Below are 23,821 nucleotides of genomic sequence, written 5' to 3'. Positions count from 1 at the left end.
AGAAAACATAATTAACTTCCCCCTGTAAAAATGTAAATCTCTTGGGGAAGGCTTGTGGGCGCGTAGGTGTAGAGGATTTCAGAATGAATGCTGACTAACCCAAGCCCTTGGCACTGGTCGGGGGCGGGGGCTGGCGGGGAGAGACCTTGATCTTATTTTAATTAAAGAGCTTGGTTACAAGCACGGAGAGGGGAGACTCCAAGTTGAGATGGAGCAGCCTATGTGGGAGGGGGCTTTGGCTGCAGCTCCTCTTGACTCTGTGGTTGTGACTGGGCTGGATGAGGGGAGTATTTACATGGTGAAATGCGTCCCCTTGTGGTCTGATTAAGAAAAATCCAACTCAAAAGCAGGAGAGGAGTACTACTAACCTACCCACTTTACCAGTGTTAAAGGAGATGCTGAGAACACGAAGGTGGTGTTCCAGGTCATTAATGATGACCCTGATCATGATCAAACAGACGAGTGCATGAAACAGGTGTTCACTAACCTCGTCCTCTAAGCAGCACAGCTCCAATGTAAACCTGCGAGCAGATCACCAAGGCCTTGTTAAATTCAGAGCAGACCTGGCAGGATCTAGGAGCTAATGCCCACGCTGTGAGTGCCAGGATCTCATGGGAAGGCCCCTGCCCTCTGGGTGAGCCAGGGAGGTTCCATCAGAGTCCTGCACTGCAGGGCCCACAGGCACCCTGGAGAGCAACCCCAGGGGTTACGGTTCCTTCCCCCTCCAAACACTAAGGAACACTTTCCTTTTGCTTCTTCAAGCTCAAGAGCCTCTCTCCTCAAGCTCCGAGAGATCCTTTCCTCCCCGCTTCTTAAGAAGGCAAAGCCACCGACACGTTCCTACTATCAAATACCTTCTTGTCAAAGGAAGCAGCAATCTCAGGTTGCCATAGGCCTGTGCTTCATGGATTTCCACATTATAATAAGAGTTGCGGTTTTCTTTCATGGCTTTTCCCGATGGCTGGAAGCAGCAAGATGTTTCCGATGCTGTTTCCACACATCCTCTTGCATATTTGAGCATGGCTTTTAAGTTTATCTGCTCGGCTTCCCCACCACACCAACTGCACACGTGTGGCCCATTTGCATCTTGCTTCAAGTGGTAGAGTTGCATTCACATCCCACTCCCAATTCCAAGAATTCATTGTATTTGGTTAGAAAGAAAAAAAGATGTGAAGTATTTTTAACTTGATGTAGGAGGGGGAAAATGGAATACATAAGACAGTAGAATGATCACAGGTGGGTAATTATACATGTAAATAAGTTCAGTTTGGTAATTCTCCCTTGAATTCCTATTTACATTGGTTAACATTGAATTCTAACCCTACCCGACCACTGCATTTTGGGATAGTTTCTTTTTAGTCTTATATGTCAATTCTGAAATATTAAAAGCAATTTATAATGCTTGGGTATAAATTTTTCTCTAGCTTAGACGTTTTTCACACTTTTCCATTTATCATCGTAATTATACAAAGTTGGTGGACAAGCCTGGTAGGCTGCAGTCCATGGGGTCGCTGAGAGTCGGACACAACTGAGCGACTTCACTTTCACTTTTTCACTTTCATGCATTGGAGAAGGAAATGGCAACCCACTCCAGTGTTCTTGCTTGGAGAATCCCAGGGACGGGGAGCCTGGTGGGCTGCTGTCTCTGGGGTTGCACAGAGTCGGACACGACTGAAGCAACTTAGCAGCAGCAGCAGCAGACAAGATTAAAATGACAGATTAAAATTCTCACCTTATTTGACAAGTATTAATTACCTCCAGCATATAAGGTCTCACAACATGTTGAGTCTTTGGCGGGGGGTGGGGGGAACTCTAGTTTTGCAGGAAAAGTTCCTACAAAAATTATTACATGAAATGAGGCAAGAACATCCTGAAGTAATTTAGGAATGATGAAGTGGAAGCAGTTACCTCTAGCTGAGAAATCAGCAAGGTCTTCCTGGAAGAAGTGGCATTTGAGCAGGACCTTGAAAGATAGTTAAGAACTGTATATATAGAAAAGGCCTGGGGTGAGACAGAGTGTTGACAAAAGCTCAGAGTCCTGGGTAGGAAATGTGGGAACTAGAGCTGAGAAGTCATCTGGGGCCAGATCAGGGGGCGTGGAGTCTCAGATTAAGAGAGCTGTGTTCCGCTTGTGTTTGGGGGAAATGCGGAACAGAAGATTCATTTGACAATGGTGTGTTCATTAGATCGAGGGGTAAGAATTAAAGTAGGAAGACCAACTAAGCAATAACTCGGGCAAGAAACAAGGAAGCCTGAACAAGGATAAATGGCAAGGAAGAAATGGGCAGGGAGGAGAAAAGAAGCTTTGGGAAGGAAGACAGCTGCTGCTGCTGCTAAGTTGCTTCAGTCATGTCTGACTCTGTGTGACCCCACAGACAGCAGCCCACCAGGCTACCCTGTCCCTGGGATTCTCCAGGCAAGAAAACTGGAGTGGGTGCAAGGAAGACAGGGGACCTGACAATTGATTGGAGGCGAAGCAAAGAATGGTGAAGAGGTCACGGGCCTCTGGCGTTTCGCAGCCAAGACACAAGAAGGACAATGTCACTGAGAATTCAGGAGGCACAGGCAGGGGACAGGGGTGTGCAGGGGGGCCTTGAGAGGAAACCATCCGCATTCATTAGAGACACTCGGCATGCACCTATACATAAGCGGGAGCCATAGGGCTGCAGGTGGTCGGGAATTCAGAACTGGGTAGGTCTGGGGAGACAGCTTCGGGCTGCGGGAGTCAGAGACCCAGCACTGGTCACTGAAGTCACGGCAGGCCGGGAAGCATCCAGGAGAGGCAGGAGACAGAAACAAGGTCATGGGTAGAAGGAGGGGAGGCAGGAGGAAGGAGAACCGTCAGGAAGGGCAACAGGTCAGATGCCATTAAGGATGTGGGTCTGGTTTTTGGTCTGACAAAAAAAAATACACACATACACACACCCCCCCAATGCACATATTCCCTGGTGGCTCAGCTGGTAAAGAATCTGCCTGCAATGCGGAAGACCCAGATTCAGTCCCTCAGTTGGGAAGATCCCCTGGAGGAGGGCATGGCAACCCACTCGTCTCCTTGCCTGGAGAATCCCATGGACACAGGAGCCTGGTGGGCTACAGCCCAGAGAGTCACAAAGTGTTGGTCTCGACTGAGCGACTCACACACACACTAATCACCATTCAAAGGTGATCAGTGATCAAGCTATGCCCACATGCCCTCTTGCTGTACAGTTACCTTACTGAAATATTTTACAGCAAACCCCTCATGGCATCGCGCCCCTGCCTCTTTCATCAACTGAAAAGAGAACTTTAAAGGGGAGGGCAGTTTTAAATTATTGGAAGCCTTAGGGGTTTCAGACAGACAGTGACACTTCATTGGAACTTCTCGGTGGCCTTCAAGAGCGCGGATTCAGTAATGCCCAGAGTGCAAGACCACAGCAGGTGGAGTGGATACAGTTCCAGGTAGGTCAAGTCCAGGGACGACTGTCACCGAGAAGAGATCTAAGCATGCTCGAGAGGGTGAACAAAGGCTAACAATGTGGGGAAATAGCTACGTGATGCAGCAGCATTCATTCACTCCACTGACGTGTTAAATGAGCATTTACCATGAGCCTGCATTTCTGCAGCACAAGGTGAAAGACGGATAAAACTGCTGCCCTCGTGGAGCTAACACTCCAATGGAGAGACAGCCATTAAACACACAAGGGTAAAATATGTTCATTGTGGGAAGTGCAGTAAAGTAGCATCAATGGCACACGGGAGGTGGTTGCAAGGGAGACTCAATTACCTGGAGAGCTGAGAGCTTGAAACAGGCCAACCAGCAGCTCTGGGCTGAGGAGGGAAGAGGCCGGGAGATACGGCAGCCAGAGGATCTCAAAGCAGGGATGAAAAAAGGGAAGGGAACTCATGTCAAGGGGGCTCAATCTGCTTTAATTATAGAAAAAAAAAAATTGGGAGTGGGGAGCTCATGACTTTTTAAAAACGTATTTATTTGGCTGCACTGAGCAGCATGTGAGATCTAGTTCCGCAGCCAGGGATCAAACCCGTGTCCCCTGCATTGGAAGTGCAGAGTCCTAATCACTGGACCACCAGGCAAGTCTGGAGAAGCTCATGATTCCTCAACATCTCTGGACACTAGGACTTTTAGTACCACAGCTTCCTTCCACGTGTTTTTCTGCTAAGAAGCAAGGAAGCACCCCCCGAAATGTACTCAGTGTAGAGAGGAGGAGCAGTGCGCAGAAGGAAAACCCTTGGCTCCATTCACCAGCTGAGCAGGTGAATCCATTTAACTTCCGTGAGTCTCAGCTTCTGCATCTATAAAAGGGGAAGAAGGCTTTCCATGAGAGGTTTTCTGATGGAGTGAGACAAGCTAGGTGGAGCTCCGAGCACAGCAAATGATTACACAGTAAATGACTGCTCTTCGCTAAGAACAAAAAGGTTACCCAGCCCCGGCGAGGCCGATGTGCCCGTCAAAAGTAAGCTATCTGTCCCCTTCAGGGAATACCGTTTGATGGCTTCATAAGATTTCTCTTCAAAATTATAACACTCTTGCATTTGCTTTGGAAAATGTTATTCAATCAAACACACATCTTGTAGTTGTTCAGTCGCTCAGTCATGTCTGACTATTTGCAACCCCATGAACCGTAGCCCACCAGGCTCCTCTGTCCATGGGATTCTCCAGGCAAGAATACTGGAGTGGGTTGCCATGCCCTTCTCCAGCGGATGGATCTTCCTGACCCAGGGATCAAACCCTCATCTCCTGCATTGGCAGGTGGGTTCTTTACTGCTGAGCCACCAGGGAACCCCATTTACTTTTCCGCAACTTCTATGATTCTCAAGTCTTCAAAATTACAAGCTTGCAGCTCCTGAGACAGGAAGGTGAAAGTGTTAAAAAGAGAACTAAATTATCCTCAAGTCTTCCAAGCTGGCTCCTGGATTCTTATTTCCCTCCTTTATTTCTGATTTCCTTTCAGCTTACACGAGTTAAAAGGTTCAAAAGACCCTTGAGAGATTCCTTTGTCCATCTCTCTGCCATAAAATTAAATAGAGGATCTAGAAACCATGGTAGTAATTGTTTAGGGGGGAAAAGTTATAGAGTTAATTTAATTCTGTCAAGCTCACAGAGGTCAGTAGGAGCTAATTCTGAATGAAATGAGACCAGTTCTCTTCAAAACCACATTTGGGCCAATAAAACTCCAGACTCCAGTACATCACTTCCTCAGATCCCCTCACTTCATGCTGCCTCCCAGATTAGTAATAACATTTTAGACAAGTGTAAACACTCCAGAGAGACTACAGTTATGTAGATTGGCCTTGGCTGCACTTGCACCATCGTGAACAGAGGCCTGGATAATAAAACATCCTATACACGGAACTTAGCTCTCACTAAACAAAATTAACCATCGCTATATCCAGAACATGTCTGGGCTAAAGAGTAAATGTTGTCTCTCAGTTCAATAGTGATTGCAGATGAACTTTCTCTGCTTGTTCAGAGGCAAGCAACTGTCCAGTTATTTATCTTAATTCAGGAACAAACACAGATGTGTCTAACAGTCACTATTTATATATAATCTTGTCGCTTAAGGTATTTTGCTTTTTTCCTCAAAAGAGGTGAAGACCTTGACAGTCCAATCACTAAAGTCCAAAAGATAGTGTTTCATTTGATATTTATTAGATAAAAAGATCTCGGGACTTGGTCTTCTGAGTGTTGAATACAGAAGTCAATTTCTCTTCTCAAACTTTAAGTCAAACAGTAGAGAGGGAGGTTCAAAATACACAGTAATATTCCGGGAAAGCAGCTCTCTAGAAGTAATCCTGCCTTTTAGCAACTGCAGATTTCTCTGGTATAAATACTCCTGCTGCTGCTGCTAAGTCGCATCAGTTGTGTCCGACTCTGTGCAACCCCATAGACGGCAGCCCACCAGGCTCCCCCGTCCCTGGGATTCTCCAAGCAAGAACACTGGAGTGGGTTGCCATTTCCTTCTCCGTTGCGTGAAAGTGAAAAGTGAAAGTGAAGTCGCTCAGCCGCGTCCGACTCATAGGGACCCCATGGACTGCAGCCTACCAGGCTCCTCCATCCATGGGATTTTCCAGGCAAGAGTACTGGAGTGGGTTGCCATTGCCTTCTCCATAAATACTCCTACATGCATGTTAAGTCACTTGAGTACTGTCTGAGTCTTTGTGACCCCATGGACTGTGGCCTGCCAGGCTCCTCTCTCCATGGGCTTCTCCAGGAAAGAATACTGGAGTGGGTGGCCATTTCCTTCTCCAGGGGATCTTCCCCACCCAGAGGCTGAACCCACCTCTCTAACATCTCTTCCATTGGCAGGAGGGCTCTTTACAACTAGCGCTACCTCGGTACATGGCATCAGAACCTGCCAGGAGCCTGAATTTATCTGGGTTCGCTGTCCACACCATCAAGGCCCTGCTTTTCTCTGGCAGTGCAGACCTCAGTGAAGAAGACTAGGAAGTCAGGATCTTGGAGGCAAAGTCCCCACGATGGTGTGTGTGTTGATTTCATCGCTAATTCTCAAAGGCTAAATTTTAGGGATCTTGTCACATTTGGTCCTGCTCATTCCCAATTCCTGGAATGTTCCTCTTGCTTGTGTCTGTGCTCCTAATCCTGGCCAATTTGAAGTTACCAAGGATTGAACAGCCAGTTCACAAATTCCTGAAATTTTAACCATTGGCTGGCTGCTCCTGTGCACCCTGCAGTTAGACAAAGAGGCGGCTGGTTAAAGACTTCTTTCATGCCTTCTCTCCTATCTGACAAGTAAACTAAGTTGTTAAGCCACTAAAAAGTACGAATTTCATACCAAAGGATCGCATTTAAACAAGCTTGAAAACAGATGCTTCATCCTAAGTAGTCATTAAAAATCGGGTTACAAAAGAACGTTTAATGACGCAGAAATGTTTATGAAATATTTTTAGTAAAAACAGTATGTCCAGAACAATTCTAAATTTGTATATAAAATGACAACAGGAATAAAACTCCAAAAAGTAGTTGTGAAACTGTGTGTGGGTTTTGTTCTTTGTGCTGTTTTACTTTCCAAATTTTCTACAGTGTTCATGTATTTGTAATCAGAGGATGAACTTAATCCAGTGTCACTGTGTTTATTTTAAATATGGTGTTTCAGATTTTTTCTTTTGAATTAGTTGCTCAGTTGTGTCTAACTCCTTCCGATCCCATGGGCTGTAGTCCACCAGGCTCCTCTGTCCGTGGAATTCTCCAGGCAAGAATACTGGAGTAGGTGGACATTCCCTTCTCCAGGGGATTGTCCCGACCCAGGGGTCAAACTCGGATCTCCTGCATTGCAGGCAGATTCTTTGCCTCTGAGGCGCCAGGACATCCAAACAATCTGACTACAAGTCAGACTGACAAGAAGACTGAATCAGATCAAATTAAACAAGGCTACACCTTTGTCATTTATTTTTGTGATGCTTTACTGTTTTCAAAGTACCATCATAAGCACTAATTTATCTGTGATGCAAAAGCAGGTTATCATAGCTCATTCTACAGATAAGAAAACACAGGCTCAAAATGGGTAAAAGATTTGCCCAAGGTCACAAGGCTAACAGAGCAGTTGAAGCTGGGGACTCTGGCCGGGGGTTAACTACCGCCAAGATTCTCTCAAAAGCTCATGTTGCTCATCATGGCTCCTCTCAAGTAGTTCCTACTGAACACCTAGACCCAACTCTGCACGGAGGCACTCTCATTTTGCCCATTTTTAATGCCCGAAGCCTGACTAGAATCACCCACATAGGACATACTCCGCCTAGACATCGATCCTACACAAGCAATACCCATCGCACTCTCGTAAGATTGGAAACTTGTGAACATAACAGGAGAGCTTGCTGAGAACAGCAGAACCCACATTCTGGGATGAAAACCATGTACAATGTTCTATACACATGCATTCACAACAATCTGTAAATAGATCCTGATACTAGTTTCCAGAGGTTCTCCCTGAAGAACTGGGGAGCACCCTTTCACGAGGATTGGCTGAAGAAACAAATTCTGGTTAGATCCTACCTGAAGCCTCTTTGTTGGGGTCCTGTGCAATTCAGGCTGGAATGTCCGTTTCTTGCTCCAGGATCCTCACTCCTGCTCATGGGCAGTGGTAACCAGCAACAGCAGCACACAGTCACAAGGAGTAGGAACCAGGCCTGATTGTCGATTTTAATATGTGGCTACGTAGGGCAAGTCAAACAAACAAACAGCAGGCCCATGAGCCATCAGGCAAAGCCTAAAAAGTCACTAAGCCTGAAGTCACTAGGCTTCAGAGAAACGGGTGGTTGCTTTCAGCAGAGGCTGACCCAGACAGAGTGTGAGGACAGGCCCTCTCCTCCAAAGTGCCACAGGGCAGCCTGCGGAGGATGAAACTGCCCCACGTGGACCTGTCGAGTAGGCAGCGTGGGCGTCTCAAAGCTCTCTTCCCCATGGTGATAGTAAGCCCACTCTTTAAGCGACATCACAGAGGCCAAAGACACAGACTGTGCTTTACACGGAGACACGACTGTTTCCTGGGATTTGCTTTCAGATGCTTCAACAAAGACTGTGTGATAAATGTGTGTGAGCTCTCCACCCGCATGGTTTAAGCTAACTTCGTCTGAAGAACCCTCACTGGAAATAAAACTCCAAGCGTGGAGAGTGTACAGGGAAATGCTAATCAAAGGCCCAAACTGCCACAAAGGCACTTGGGCTGTTTATTTCCTGAACCACAAGAGAGGCTTGGTTAGCACTGCTGGATATTAGAAATTACTTTGCATTGGTGAAATGAGTTGTTTTCAAGGTGTATGGATTGGCTTGAAATTGTAGCCCAGGATGAACAGGGTAAAAGGAATTAAGGAGCAAAACTGGAATGGCCCTGAAAGTGACTGGAGAATACTGTCACTCGTGCGACTAGAAAGTCAGCTGAATCTCTCGGTTAAAATAACTCTCCCATCTGTTCCAAATGAACTTTCACGCAAGCACCACTGAAACACCTACAATGACAGACCCTGGGGACCTCATCAAGCTTACTGAGGCAGGGTGACTGTTGCCAGCAGGTGTTGAGAAGAGACCTGGACAGCTCACTAACTTCAAATGATTAGAGGCTGCAGACAATCTCTCAAAAAGAACGTAGTAATTGTGAATGATGAATGATCAAGTCAATTTGAGTTAGGACCTTTTGCCATGACAACTTGAGGTATTCTCGGAAATAATTAGGGAGGTTCTGAGCAGAAATTGAGTTAAGTTACTCAAACATGCTGAGTACTAATGTTAGGTGGCCTCATTTATACTCAAAAACAGAGTGGAGGCTGGGGAAATTTGGGGTTACCTTTAGAGTCCTAAGCAGGACCCCTCACACTGCCATGCCCAGTAAATGTGTGGTATTTATGACAGCAGGATTTTTGCGCTCACTTAAACAACTGTTTCATAAAAATCAATTGTAAAGCACTTTGTTTTAATCTTTATTTTTCCCCTCATTATAAAAATAACAAGTGCTTACTAGAAGTCTTACATTATGAAAACTGAAAATTCTCCCAGAATCCCACCCTTGGGAATGATTACTACTCTCTTTGGTAACTATGCTGCCAGATTATGGGGCATATGGTAGTAAATAAGGGCTTCCCTGAAGGCTCAGCAAGTAAAGCATCCCCCTGAAACGCAGGAGACACAGGTTCGATTCCTAGAAAAGGAAACGGCACCCCACTCCAGCAATCTTGCCTGTAAAACCCCATGGACAGAGTAGCCTGGAGGGCTGAGCGGCTAAGCAAGCACAGAAGAGTAAATAAACAGGACCAAAAGGAATCCAACCAACATAATACATGCTAATCTACTCTTGTGCAAGGTTTCAGAGTTTTGACAAATAATTCAACTGACCAGTTTCTCCAGAAAGCTGTATTCATTAGTTTTCAAAGAAGATTCAACCACACAGTGGATGGAAAAACCTCTAAGATTTTCAAGCACTCAATACTAAACAGTGCTCAAACTATTAAAAGTGAAACATAGTTAATAGGACATAAAAAATAACAAATCCGGTACAGAGGAGAAAACCATTCAAAAAATTATAGCAGTTTGTTACCAAAACAACAACTCTTAAATTCCAGCAATAATCATGACTTTAAAACTGGAGTTTAGGAAACAATCACCTCTTTACCATCAAATACAGCCAGAAAAGTTCTACAGTTCTCATGTGACCAGCTGATCAGTACAAGAGGATACAATGTACATGACCGTTTCCAATTCTTTCAGTTCTAAGTGAAGGATATTATAATAAGAATTGCTACATATGAAATAACTCTCCATCAGCAGAGGACTGCAGAATGTGGGCCTTGGAACCAATTCAGCTTTTACAACTGGTAAAGGACAGTTTTGATTCGACCTCCCAAAGCTTTGTTTGCAAGGCTTTCAAAACATCTTCCATCTATTGAATGGAAAAAAGAATAGAAAAAAATACATGATTAAAATCATACATGGTTAAATATGATTTAAATGTTGATCATTATTATAATTTCTGCTATGTTATACATTATACATATCTGTGTTTATTTAATGGAATTCTGTTTAAATAAGACATAAGCCTATTAATAGTAGTTCTCAACCTCTGATACACAGCTTTTACATTTATTCACCACTATCTTGCCTGTGACAGGATGTTAGCATTCAAAAACAAGGCTGTTTTTACCATGAAAATCAAATCAAATCAAATACTGATTTAAAGATATATTTCTATTTTAATAGTTTTAGAATACATACTGCTTTGATTTAGCATGGAAGTCTTTATAATTTTTCCATAAAGTTTTGGCTTAATTTGTAGTTTGCTGCTGCTGCTGCTAAGTCGCTTCAGTCGTGTCCGACTCTGTGCGACCCGAGACGGCAGCCCATCAGGCTTCCCCGTCCCTGGGATTCTCCAAGCAAGAACACTGGAGTGGGTTGCCATTTCCTTCTCCAATGCAGGAAAGTGAAAAGTAGCTCCCAGTAAATCAACTTTACTAACAACTGAAATAAAATACGCACTCTCTCACCATGAATGCTAAGATCAAAAGAGAAGACACAATTAAGAATTATTCGTGGAGCAGCACTTGGTCATTGACTGGAAGTTGTTTATACAAAGACACAAAAAGTGCAGAACAAAATTACCTGCTTTAGAGATTTTTCTATTTCAACTCTACTTTCAAGATTAAAAAGCTCTTTGTCTTCTGACACAATTTGCCTTTCAGATGACCCTAAAACATAACTGAAGTACAGTACAATACAAAGTTAAAATATGAGAAGAGAGTAAATATGAAGTTTATATTGATAACATTAAAACTCAAAGTATATTGAAGTATATATTAGTACCAAGTAAACACATAAAACAATTACTTTTGTTAATAGCAACCTACATAGGAAGCTGAACTACATGAAATCATGTTTTTCTCCATAACAGCTTTGTCCAAGAGCTCTACATGTTTCTCAATGCTATAAATATTTCGTTATAGGGAATAAAACTGGCTCTTTAGTAAGCTGGGTGGTACAACAGTAACATTTTGAAGTTTTAAAAGATCCTGAAGAAGCCACTGTTTTATATAATTTTTCAAGAACATGTGCATTTTCAAGTTTTGACTTTTATTATGTAAACTGTAGCGTCAATTGTTGATTACCTAGATTTCGGCAACTTCAACAGTTATTCTATAACTCATGTTTTGCATTCTATAACTCATGTTTTGCTTCGCTCTCTGAGGTGATGACATGCTACAATTTGAAAATACAACTGGCCTGCTGCTGCTGCTAAGTCACTTCAGTCATGTCCGACTCTGTGCGACCCCACAGAAGGCCTCCTACCAGGCTCCTCTGTCCCTGGGATTCTCTAGGCAAGAACACTGGAGTGGGTTGCCATTTCCTTCTCCAATGCATGAAAGTGAAAAGTAAAAGTGAAAAGTGAAAGTGAAAGTGAAGTCGCTCAGTCGTGTCCAACTCTTAGCAACCTCATGGACTGCAGCCTACCAGGCTCCTCTGTCCATGGGATTTTCCATGTACTGGAGTGGGGTGCCATTGCCTTCTCTGACAACTGGCCTAGCAATGGAAGAAAACAAATAAATCTGGCAACCAAATAAATCTAAACAGTAGAGAAGATGCTGTTATTTCTCAAAAAAAAAAAAAAAAAAAAAACCTTCATTTGTTTGCATTTCTTTAGAAGTCTTTCACCACATGTAACAACTTCAGTATGTCACTTCTGTTAAACGTAAACAGTCTTCTGCTGGAAACCCAAGATTAATTGATTAAATTTCTAAAAAATGTCATCGAAGGAAAAATTACAGAAGGCAGTTAATATCTTATTTGGAAAAGAAAAATGAGATGGGGGAAAATTAAATGGCACTGATTAATTTATAATGCTGTAAATAAACATTACGGAGATCATCCATTTCTAAAACACCCCTGGTTCCCTGTCATTTAAATTCTGCCCTATGAGGTAACTTTTCCTTAAATTCAATTGTTGTGGAAAGAACAGCTTCGATACTAGGATCCTCTATGCAGAAATCTTCCACATATTTTCTTTTATACAGATATGGATCACTTTTAAAGTTCCATACCAACCATACTGGTTTAAGATTTAATGTAGTTTATACTTGTACTCTCCCCCACATAATTTTCACAAATCTTGGTAAAATTCCCATGGACATTAAGGGAACAGTTGTTTGGGCATGCGTCTTCTGTTTACATATTAAAACCAAAACAGATCTGATCTCTCTCCAGGTGGGCCTGCACGCTTTACATCAATGAGCAGTATTTGCTACATTATTGTCTTGTGTTAAAGGCTGTAAAAAGTTTGCAGAGTTCACAATTTAGATCCAAACTTGTTTAGTTTCAAAGATGGTGGTAAAACTGTAGTAATCAAAAAATAATTAAATGAAAAATTATAATAAAAATACTATTCTAAATTTTTTTAAAGAGAAAATCTAAGAAATTCAACAGAGTGACAACATACTTCAAGTAATGAAAGTGTAGGCACTTTCTTTTCTTCTTAAATTGTTCTTCTTTCTTGATATTTAAGGTTTCCTAGGCATCTCTAAGAAAACCTCTCTAACTGGTGGCTCAGCATCACTGCCCACCAATGCAGGAGATACAAGTTCGATCCCTGGGTCAGGAAGATCCCCTTGAGAAGGAAATGGCAACCCACTCCAGTATTCTTACTTGGAGAATCCCATGGACAAAAGAGCCTGGCGGGCTACAGTCTATGGGGTAACAAAGAGTCGGACACAACTGAGCTACTAAGCAACAACAATCTCTAAAGTCTTGAGAGTTACATCTTTTCCAGGATAAGTAAAAAGACATTGGGGTCAATTAATTTTGTTTCCAATTTTAAAAGGTTAATGAACTAAAGGGTCATTAAGATATATGTCATCAGACCTTAATTCACCTTGTCTCCAAACACCTTTTAGAAGTCTTGAAAAATGAAGGTACTTCCTTGCATCTCTCAAAACAGCAGACAGTTATTTACAATCCTCTAGGAAATAACTGGACTTTGCATTTCTACTTTTCCAGAACATCAAAGGGACTTCTTTCCCAACCATTTCTGAAATTCCTATTTCTTCAAGTTATTCTACTAGACTAAAAACTAGAGGGAAAAATAAAATGGACAAAATATATTGATACACAAAATTGCTTTTTTTAAAAATCCTATTAAACTAAATTTAATTAAGAAAAATAGCAAATTTTTACTCTGCAAAATGTTCTCACAGTGCTTTCTTCTACAATTTAGCATGACTGACTTTTCCAATAGCAAATAAATCAGGTCCAAAGAACAACAAAAATGACTTGCTTTAGGGTCAGAAATTATTATTTAAAAACATATTTTAACCAAACAATGTTTAGTCTCCAAGTTTTCATACCAATTTGTCTGCAAACAACTTTCTGAGAATTCAGTTATGAGCTGTTCATTTTTGCCTTGAACATACCTTTCAATGGCTCCAACACTAAGGCAGAACAAGTCCCTCTTGTAGTCTAGATCCTTGGGTGTGCACCTGTACAGGTAGCCGAGGTTGAGCGAACATCCTGTGCAGTACAAAGTCTCCAGGATGCTGCAACAAAAAACGCCACCCTTTAGTAAGTGGTTACCACAAAAATCCCATTGTTGAGATCCATAAACACCTAAACGTTTAAGTTGCTAAAGTATGTTATCCTGACCCTACTAGGTCCTATGTATAAAAAGGAACAAAAAAAAAGATAGTAAGATGCTTACATCTGAAAGGTATCCAAGTCACCTCCAGGTCACACTGCCTTCAGTGTCTAGTGACAGACGGCATGCACACAAGTGACAAAGCAGAGAGTATGCTGATTTCCTTGGTGGTACAATGGATAAGAATCCACCTGCCAATGCAGGGGACAAGGGTTCAATCCCTAGCCCAGGAAGATTCCACATGCCATGGAGCAACTAAGCCTGTGCACAACTACTGAAGCCCAAGCTCCTAGGGCCCATGCTCCACAACACGCCACTGCAATGAGAGCCCAAACACCGCCAGCTAGAGAGCACTCCCTGCTAGCCGGAACTAGAGAAAGCCCATGCACAGCAATGAAGACAGAGCACAGACAAAAATAAACAAAAATTTAGAAAAACAAAAAAGAAAAAGAGAATATACTAAGAAGATGGTGCTTTTCTAGAATGTAAACGTCTCAATCTGGTATTAAAAATTAACTAAAATTCTGAAATAAAGGGAAAAGATTATACATGTTCTTTAAATGTCACACTGTCCACCAAGGATCATTAATGCTCTGGGGCAGGGATAGGCAAATTTTTTTCTGTGATGAGTCAGAGAACAAATATTTTAGGCTTGCAGGCCACATGGAGTCTACTGCAACTACTTGTCTCTACCACTGTAGCATGGAAGCCACCACAGATAATACATAACTGAATGAGCTGTGTTCCAATAAAAACATATTTACAAAAACAGGTGCTTCGCCCATGAGCTATAGTTTGGCATAAAGGATGGGGTTCAGGTGATACGAGAGAGCAGAACTCAGCCAAACTGGTTCAGAGCAAGAGTTGATTCCCTTTTCAGTTCTCTAGAAATCTTGATTATGAAGAACAGAAAAGTCTCAGCCTGGTGCTAAGTTCAGTTCAGTTCAGTCCAGTCGCTGAGTCGTGTCCAACTCTTTGTGACCCCATGAATCCCAGCACGCCAGGCCTCCCTGTCCATCACCAACTCCTGGAGTTCACTCAGACTCACGTCCATCGAGTCGGTGATGCCATCCAGCCATCTCATCCTCTGTCATCCCCTTCTCCTCCTGCCCCCAATCCCTCCCAGCATCAGAGTCTTTTCCAATGAGTCAACTCTTCGCATGAGGTGGCCAAAGTACTGGAGTTTCAGCTTCAGCATCAGTCCTTCCAAAGAAATACCAGGGCTGATCCCCTTCAGAATGGACTGGTTGGATCTCCTTGCAGTCCAAGGGACTCTCAAGAGTCTTCTCCAACACCACAGTTCAAAAGCATCAATTCTTCGGCATTCAGCTTTCTTCACAGTCCAATTCTCACATCCATACATGACCACTGGAAAAACCATAGCCTTGACTAGACGGACCTTTGTTGGCAAAGTAATGTCTCTGCTTTTCAATATGCTATCTAGGTTGGTCATAACTTTTCTTCCAAGGAATAAGCGTCTTTTAATTTCATGGCTGCAGTCACCATCTGCAGTGATTTTGGAGCCCAAAAAATAAAGTCTGACACTGTTTCCACTGTTTCCCCATTGATTTCCCATAAAGTGATGGGACCAGATGCCACAATCTTTGTTTTCTGAATGTTGAGTTTTAAGCCAACTTTTTCACTCTCCTCTTTTACCTTCATCAAGAGGCTTTTTAGTTCCTCTTCACTTTCTGCCATAAGGGTGGTGTCATCTGCATATCTGAGGTTATTGATATTTCTCCCGGCAATTTTGATTCCAGCTTGTGTTTCTTCCAGTCCAGCGTTTCTCATGATGTACTCTGCATATAAGTTAAATAAGCAGGGTGACAACATACAGCCTTGACGTACTCCTTTTCCTATTTGGAACCAGTCTGTTGTTCCATGTCCAGTTCTAACTGTTGCTTCCTGACCTGCATACAGATTTCTCAAGAGGCAGGTCAGGTGGTCTGGTATTCCCATCTTTCAGAATTTTCCACAGTTTATTGTGATCCACACAGTCAGAGGCTTTGGCATAGTCAATAAAGCAGAAATAGATGTTTTTCTGGAACTCTCTTGCTTTTTCAATGATCCAGCGGATGTTGGCAATTTGATCTCTGGTTCTTCTGCCTTTTCTAAATCCAGCTTGAACATCTGAAGTTCACGGTTCACGTACTGCTGAAGCCTGGCTTGGAGAATTTTGAGCATTACTTTACTAGCATGTGAGATGAGTGCAATCACAGCATCATCTTTCAGGATTTGGAATAGCCAGCTGTCAGGAAGCATTTAACAGGAGGCTTCCTATATGCTGTTTTGGATCTGACAGGAATTCTCTGCTCCTTATTAATTCCTGAATATTCCGGAATTAAAAGGAGAGGCACGCCTCTCCGGGACTGAGGAATCCAGGCATTTCCTTCATTAGCGTTTCTATATGGTGATAAGTACCCTCTTCCTTCTTGAGAACCACACGATAAAAGTGATTGTTTACAAATCTCTCTCTTTAATATGGATTGCCTATGTTTTTTAAGTCTGGAATTTTAATCTTTATCTTTGCTGAGAATAACTACTTTGTAAGATGGTATATATGCCCACACCAAGTTGATTAAAACACCTTTGCTCCATCAGAGCTCTGGTCCCCGTGTCTGTCTTTCTTTTTCTCTCTCTCTTTTTCAGGCTGATCCCCTGGAACGCAGAGGCTCTCTGAGTTCACTTTCCTGCTCGGGCTTCTAAGACCCTCTCGAGAAGTTGCTCTGTGCCTTCACCCCATCGAGAGGGCACCTGAGGCCTTCGTGAACAGAGCAAGCCCCGTGCAGGGGCTTTATTGGCTTTCTGTGTAAACCAAGGAATATCAGCCTCTTTCTCTCCTTTACTTTCTTATCGTCAACTCCGGATCACCAAGTTCCAGGCCATTAAAGGACCTCAATAGCCAGCCTGGTGCTAGAAGGTCTTCAATGTGTATCTCACAGCTGCAAATCTTTTAACTGTAAGAGGACCGGCCTCAGGCTTAGAACCAGCCAGCCAGCAGGTATCTCAGCTAGAATTTAATAACATTTGTTTCCACTGTAATTATCGTCACAGTTACTTTCGAGTAACAGCAATTGATACATTCACAGCAGTCATACAGATTCCTTTTAAAATGAACTTAAAAACTCAGAGTCAATGTAATGAAAAATATCAAGTACGCGACAGCAAAGCTGTAAGCTGACATCAGAATGACTGGAAATGGGAAGTAGAGGACACTGTGCAGGAAGCAAAGGGACAGCAAAGCACCATCATTAGCTCCTGCTAACGGCCTATGTCCTTGGTGAGGCTGTAAACCTCCCCAGGCCTCTTTCTCTTCATAAATAAAGTGAGAAATGATCCAAGGCTGGGTTTTCCAAATTGTTACCATGAGCATGCCAGCAGTATAATTTGTTACATTTGCATGCCACCTGTCATATTATGACTTTAAATTCTCCTTAAAGAGAGTAATTTTTTAAATGAAAATATACTCTATTTGAATAGGACACTCTAATATTACCAAAAATGAAAAACCAATGTTTTAAAATGAAAAAAAAAATAGGGACTTCCCTGGTGGTCCAGTGGCTGAGACTGAGCTCCCCAATGCAGGGGGCCCAAGTTTGATCCTTGGGGATCAGGGAACTAGATCCCATGTGCCACAACTAAGAGTTTGCACACTTAAGAGTCCACAACCAAAGATCAAAGATCCCAAGTGCCGCCATGAAGACCCTGTGTAGCCAAATAGATAAATATTAAAATAAACAAAAAATAATAAAATTTTAATATATGATTAGTAATTTCTGTCAAATTGCTTGTGTACCACTTATTCATATGCATCAGTAAGACAACTTTTGGACAATGATTCTACAAAGCAGAGCTTCCCATTCAGTTTGCTGAGGATGCTGCTTGCAATAGACGGTGGCAGGTAGAGCAGGATACTGACTCCTTCAACACCTGGAGAGATAAAACAGGGCCTGGGACAGCTGGAGCCCCTGTGCCGCCATGCATGCAGCCTTGTCTGTTTACCTCAATGGGCCACATGTCTGCATGTGCCACATCAGCATTATCTATGGGTGCTACAGCATGAAAAGTAGGGAGCATTTATCTAAAGCATTCTTTGGCTCAGAGATTCCATGATAAAGATACTTTCTTTTTCTGTTTTTATTTTCAATGTCCTTCAGGTCCAAGCCAAACACCCAAAATGGAAGTGTTGGAACAGGCCTTGAGACTTTTAGAAACTCTTCCATCTTAAATCTAAAGGCACCCACTGTCACTCAGGAAACCACCTGCCAACGCAGGAGATGTAAGAGACCTGGGCTCGATCCCTGGGTCAGGAAGATCCCCTGGAGGAGGACACAGTAACCCACAGCAGTATTCTTGCCTGGAGAATCCCATGGACAGAGGAGCCTGGCAGGCTACAGACCACAGGACTGCAAAGAGTCAGATACGACTGAAGTGACTAAGCATGCACAGTGACTGATTTGATATTACCATGAAAAAGGGCTTCCCTGGTGGCTCTGACTGTAAAGAATCCACCTGAAATGCAGGAAACCTGGGTTCGATTCCTGGCTTGGGAAGATCCTCTGAAGAAGGGCAAGGCAACCCACTCCTGTCGTGTTGCCTGGAGAATCCTCATGGAATCCTCCCCCAGAGAAGCCTGGAAGGCTATAGTCCTTGAGGTTGCAAAGAGTCAGACACGACTGAGCAACTAAGCACACACACACACCATGAAAAAAGTTTTATCCCAACTTTTAGTGTTGATGATCTTTTTAAAGATTTTTATTTAAAAAAATAAAAACATACATACTCATATAGATATAGCTTTACTCACCAACCATTTTCATTTTTACGTTTGGATAATATCTGTTCCTCATTCACAGAAACATTACAGGTAACACCTGGGAAGAAGTAACAACAATGTATTAATGTGGTTTGATATGCAGGTATTTAGAGAACTTCTAATTCAACTTTAATTTTAGAACTCAAAAAGCCAGAAAAAAAACAAAGGCCCAAAAGTCACTCACTCACTCACTCACACACACACACACACACACACACACACACACACTGGTTTAAAACTAAGTGTACAGGGTCTTCTGGAAAAACATAGCAGAATAAGAGTTATTTCCTTCCTTTCCCAGAAAACACTGAAGTTAACAAAATGAATAAGATTAGGAAAAAAAAATTCAATTGATGGTAAAACTTAGATCAGAGAAGAAAAAATTCAGTTGACGGTGAAACTTGGAACAATCAGAACCTCAAATCACAGACTATCAAGTATACCTGCCAAACACAGTAAAACAGGGATTAACCCAAAGAAGAGGGTAAAAGTCTGTGCATACATCTCCAAGTCTCAAACACAGAGCTCATTTTCCTGTAAGTAGCAGAGGGTCCACAGGAACCCAGCCCCAAATCTTTTAGACCACAACTTGAACAGGGGTCACAGCTGAACCCTAGAAGCAACAGGAAACATTCCCAGAACACCCAAATTCAGGACACACAGAAGGTAGAGGGACATGAAGAAAGGACATCAGAACAGACTCGAGTTCACCTCCTCTACAGTCTAGCTTAACTCAGTAAACTCCACTCCCATCTGCCCATCAGATCAGAAATTGGTGTCACCCTACATTCATCATCTCCTTTCCCTGCTCCCCTTCAGACACTCCTCTGAGAAGTCCTGTCCGCTCTACCTCATGACCCTCACTCCAGCCCCACACCACCGCTACCTCCTCTCCCTGAGCAGCTGTACTGGCCCCTGACCGACCTCCCCACTTCCATGCTTATTCTCCTCCTCAGTGCATCTCCAAAGAAAAACCTGAGTCCTACCACTCTCCAGCTTAAACACCACATTCACTAGAACAGACTCTCATTTTCATTTTTAGAATAAAGATTAAGATTCTCAATTATAACAGCCTACAAAGGCCCTCGTACTGTAGCAAAATCTCAACCCAAATACATACATGTGGTTCTAAAGCAGCAACCCTGGGAAAAAACCTAGACTTCTATCAACAGGGGCAGACTGGGAAGATGAACAGCATCTCCATTAAGGATGCAACTTAAGTGGCACTTCCTATTTCTTCTTAGCACAGGACACACACTAACTCACTTGGTCCTCCTAATAATTACCACATGTAAGTATTATCCTCAAGTCTATAGAGGAGAAAACTGAAGCACAGAGAGGCTATGTAGCTTGCCCCAAGACCCAGCTAGTTAAGTGGAAGACCAAGATTCAAACCCATGCAGTTGAGGGCCATCACCTACACTGGTGAGGTACAAGAGGCAGCTGCTAAAACTGTGAATTATGCCTATATGCACTAATATGGAAAAATACTCAGAATATAGATGTAGAATAAAAAGGTAAGGATGCTTAACAGTATAAACATTATCCCAAGGGTGTTTTTGAAAATTTATATGTTTAGGGAATTCCAAAAAATGTACGTTTAAACATGCTCATATATGCATGGAGAGTATCTGGAAGTATGAATGAAAATAAAGCATGTTGAACTCTGGGGCCTTGAGAGTGTCAGGATCAGGGGATAAGATTTGGGGACAAGTCCTTTTTACTTTTATACCCTTCTGCATTGTTTGATTTTAATAGGTGTGAAGGATTAATCTCAATGAATTACTATGGGAAATGTATGTTCTTAGGCTTATGTTTAACAACCAAAAAGGATTCAGCAATTATTGTTAAGTGCATCCTTAAGGAAAACAGACTTCAAAAAGTTTCAGGTAACAGGTGGACACTGCTTTCCTTCTTTCTTCCCAATACATCCCAGGAAGGAAAACTTTTCACAAATGTCAATAAATTGGTGGTGAATTTCTGCCATTAAAAATATTTACAGAATTCAAATATAACAGAAATTTAATCTTGAAAACTGCAAGTCCAAAAAGAACAGTCATTTTTACATTAACTCAGAAAACCACGTAACTCAGAAAACTTACTCACTAATTCAGAAAACTTAGTGGTAACTCAGTGAACCACTTCCCTAAATAAGTACTATGAAAACAACAAAACAAAGAAACTCTGGGGAAACATACAGGTAACTGGTAGAATCAGTATTAAAAGTTAGAACTCTGACCTTCTTCACCCTTTTACCACATTCTCCTTCCTCTCCAATTTTGTGAGGGCTGTTAGTGCTTTTATTGCAAGTCTACTTCAATTTTTATAATAGCATTATGATTCGTCAACTCTGAAGTTGTAACACTTCAAACTAAAGGCGTCCGCTGATACAAATATTAGGATCTGGAAAATCAATCCTGACATCCCCTGCAGGAAGCAGGCCGCTGAAAAGCTTAATTTCCTAAATAAACAATTAACAATATTACCAACACAGCCCACTAATTTCTATAAGGAATAACACAGAGTAGCTACACCTTAAATGCTTACAACCTGGTTGGTTGACTTTTTTGTCCCCTAAGTCATGCTCACGACGTTGTTGATTCATCCATTGCTCTTCTGGGATGAGGGACCCCAGAAAAGGACTTCCACGCGTAAGCCCAAGATGCAGGGATGACTCTCCTCCTGCCCCTTTTCTGGAAAAACTCAGCCTCTCAGATTTTTCTGCTAATTTTAAAGACCCTGAGTTGCTCCAAAACACCCCCGCATCTTCCGAGGCCGCCCAGGTGCCCCACACCAGGGATGAAGGCAACCCTTAGTCCTAAATGCCACCCTACGCGACCCAGCCCGAACTGACAGCGCAGCAAGATGCAGTTGGTGTCTTCCTGACTCGCCACCCAGCTCAGCGAGTCTCCCAGCGGCCGCCGGCAGCTCGAGCACAGAAAAACCAGCGGCCTGTCCTCCTCCGCCGGCTCCGCAGCCTCCTCGCGCCGCTTCCTTTCAGGGCAGGCCGCCGATGCGTCTCCGCTCACGGAGCTCCACATGCTCGCCCACTTCTGCAGCAGCTGGTGGCGGCTCGAGTCTTCTGAGAGCCGCCTGCCTAACAGGGAGGAGTCACCCCACTTGCTCTTGTGGCCACACGTACAGTTAGTAGAGGAACATCCTTCACAACAATCCGAGGACCAAGCGCCCGCCATTAGCTACAAATCACCCGCGCCACGGAGCATCACGGGAGGAAAAAAACCCGCCCCTGCGCGTGCGCGGGGCGGGGCGAGGCAGTGGAGGACCCGAAGGGCGTGGCCTGAGGGAGGCAGGGAAAGAGGGGCGGGGCCTGAGGGAGGCGGGGGTCTCAGGGCAGCCTGATAGCGCGCATGCTCGCAGTGGAGGCAGGGACTAGCTGTAGTGTCCAGGCACCTGGGTTGAGTTTCCACCTTCAAGAAATTGAAAGGCTGTAGGACATTTGCTCGCTTGACTACCTGGGGAGGAGAGTTCAGCCTCTTACAAAGGAGGGTAGGGGCGAAGGCAATGGACCCCACTCCAGTACTCTTGCCTGGAAAATCCCATGGACGGAGGAGCCTGGTAGGGCTGCAGTCCATGGGGTCGCTAAGAGTCGGACACGACTGAGCGACTTCACTTTCACTTTTCACTTGCATGCATTGGAGGAGGAAATGGCAACCCACTCCAGTGTTCTTGCCTGGAGAATCCCAGGGACGGCGGGGCCTGGTGGGCTTCTGTATATGGGGTCGCACAGAGTCGGACACGACTGAAGCGACTTAGCAGCAGCAGCAGAAGCATGCCCACCAAACTAAATTACAAACCCCTTACAGCGACCTTCTCCTCCCGCCTTCAATCTTTCCCAGCATCAGGGTCTTTTCAAATGAGTCAGCTCTTTGCATTAGGTGGCCAAAGGATTGGAGTTTCAGCTTCAACATCAGTCCTTCAAATGAATATTCAGGACTGAGTTCTTTTAGGATGGACTGGTTGGATCTTCTTGCAGTCCAAGGGATTCTCAAGAGTCTTCTCCAACACCACAGTTCAAAAGTATCAATTCTTTGGCGCTTCCCCTTCAGAGAAGGGGAGGACAGAGGATGAGTTGGTTGGATGGCATCACCGACTCAGTGGACATGAGTTTGAGTAAACTTCAGGAGTTGGTGGTGGACAGGGAGGCCTGACAGGCCTGGAGAATTCCCTGGAGAGAGGAGCCTGGTGGGCTACAGTCCATGGGGTTGCAAAGAGTCGGACACGACTGAGCAACTGAACTGAATTTCTAAAGACTATGCCACCCATACCCCACCCAGAGATGGGGGAGCTGGGGTATAGCCCTCCCTTCGAAGGCCTCCTTCCCTCCCGAGAGGCTACAGCCCTTCACATTTAGCGTTAAGTAAACAAAACCATGGCTTCTCAGGTGGCTGTAGTGGTCAAGAACCTGCTTGCCAGTGCAGTAGATGTAAGAGACACAGATTCAATCCCTGGGTGGGGGAGATCCCCTGGAGGAGGGCATGGCAACACACTCCAGTATTCTTGCCTAGAGAATCCCATGGACAGAAGAGCCTAGCGGCTTACAGCCCATAGGATGCCAAGGAGTCTGACACAACTGAAGCGATTTAGCTCACGCGCAGACATCTCAAGTTAATGAATTTAGTGCTTTTTCAGTAGTCTCATTGAAATCAGGGAGGCCATTGATGGCTTGATGGTCAAAATATCCTTTGTTTCCTGATACTGACAGGCAACATTCTTTGTTCACACCACCTTCACAGATTCCCAATCAATAGGTGAGGATGGGCCTGAGAATTTGCTTAACAAGCTCCTGGGTGATGCAGATGCTGTCACTTCCCCTTTTGCTGGGGTTTAGTTTGTCTGCCTAATTTCCTGGAAGTGGAGAAAGCCG

The 23,821-nt window shown here is 43.6% G+C and overlaps 1 protein-coding gene across 1 annotated transcript; it reads right to left on the bottom strand.

Moving 5' to 3' along the window:
- Window positions 1-3,946: 3,946 nt before the first annotated feature.
- Window positions 3,947-22,188, bottom strand: MIS18A (MIS18 kinetochore protein A). The gene is made up of 5 exons (XM_061415411.1): window positions 21,791-22,188; window positions 18,928-18,994; window positions 13,900-14,022; window positions 11,102-11,198; window positions 3,947-10,385 (listed from the first exon to the last, which is right to left on the bottom strand). The coding sequence occupies exons 1-5, from the start codon at window positions 22,128-22,130 to the stop codon at window positions 10,305-10,307; spliced, it is 708 nt and encodes a 235-aa protein (XP_061271395.1). The 5' UTR covers window positions 22,131-22,188; the 3' UTR covers window positions 3,947-10,304.
- Window positions 22,189-23,821: the final 1,633 nt, after the last annotated feature.

Source organism: Bos javanicus, chromosome 1 (assembly GCF_032452875.1).
Source record: "Bos javanicus breed banteng chromosome 1, ARS-OSU_banteng_1.0, whole genome shotgun sequence".
Lineage (NCBI taxonomy): Eukaryota > Metazoa > Chordata > Mammalia > Artiodactyla > Bovidae > Bos > Bos javanicus.
Note: the sequence above shows the minus strand (reverse complement) of the source record. Positions and strands in the feature narration are given on the sequence as shown.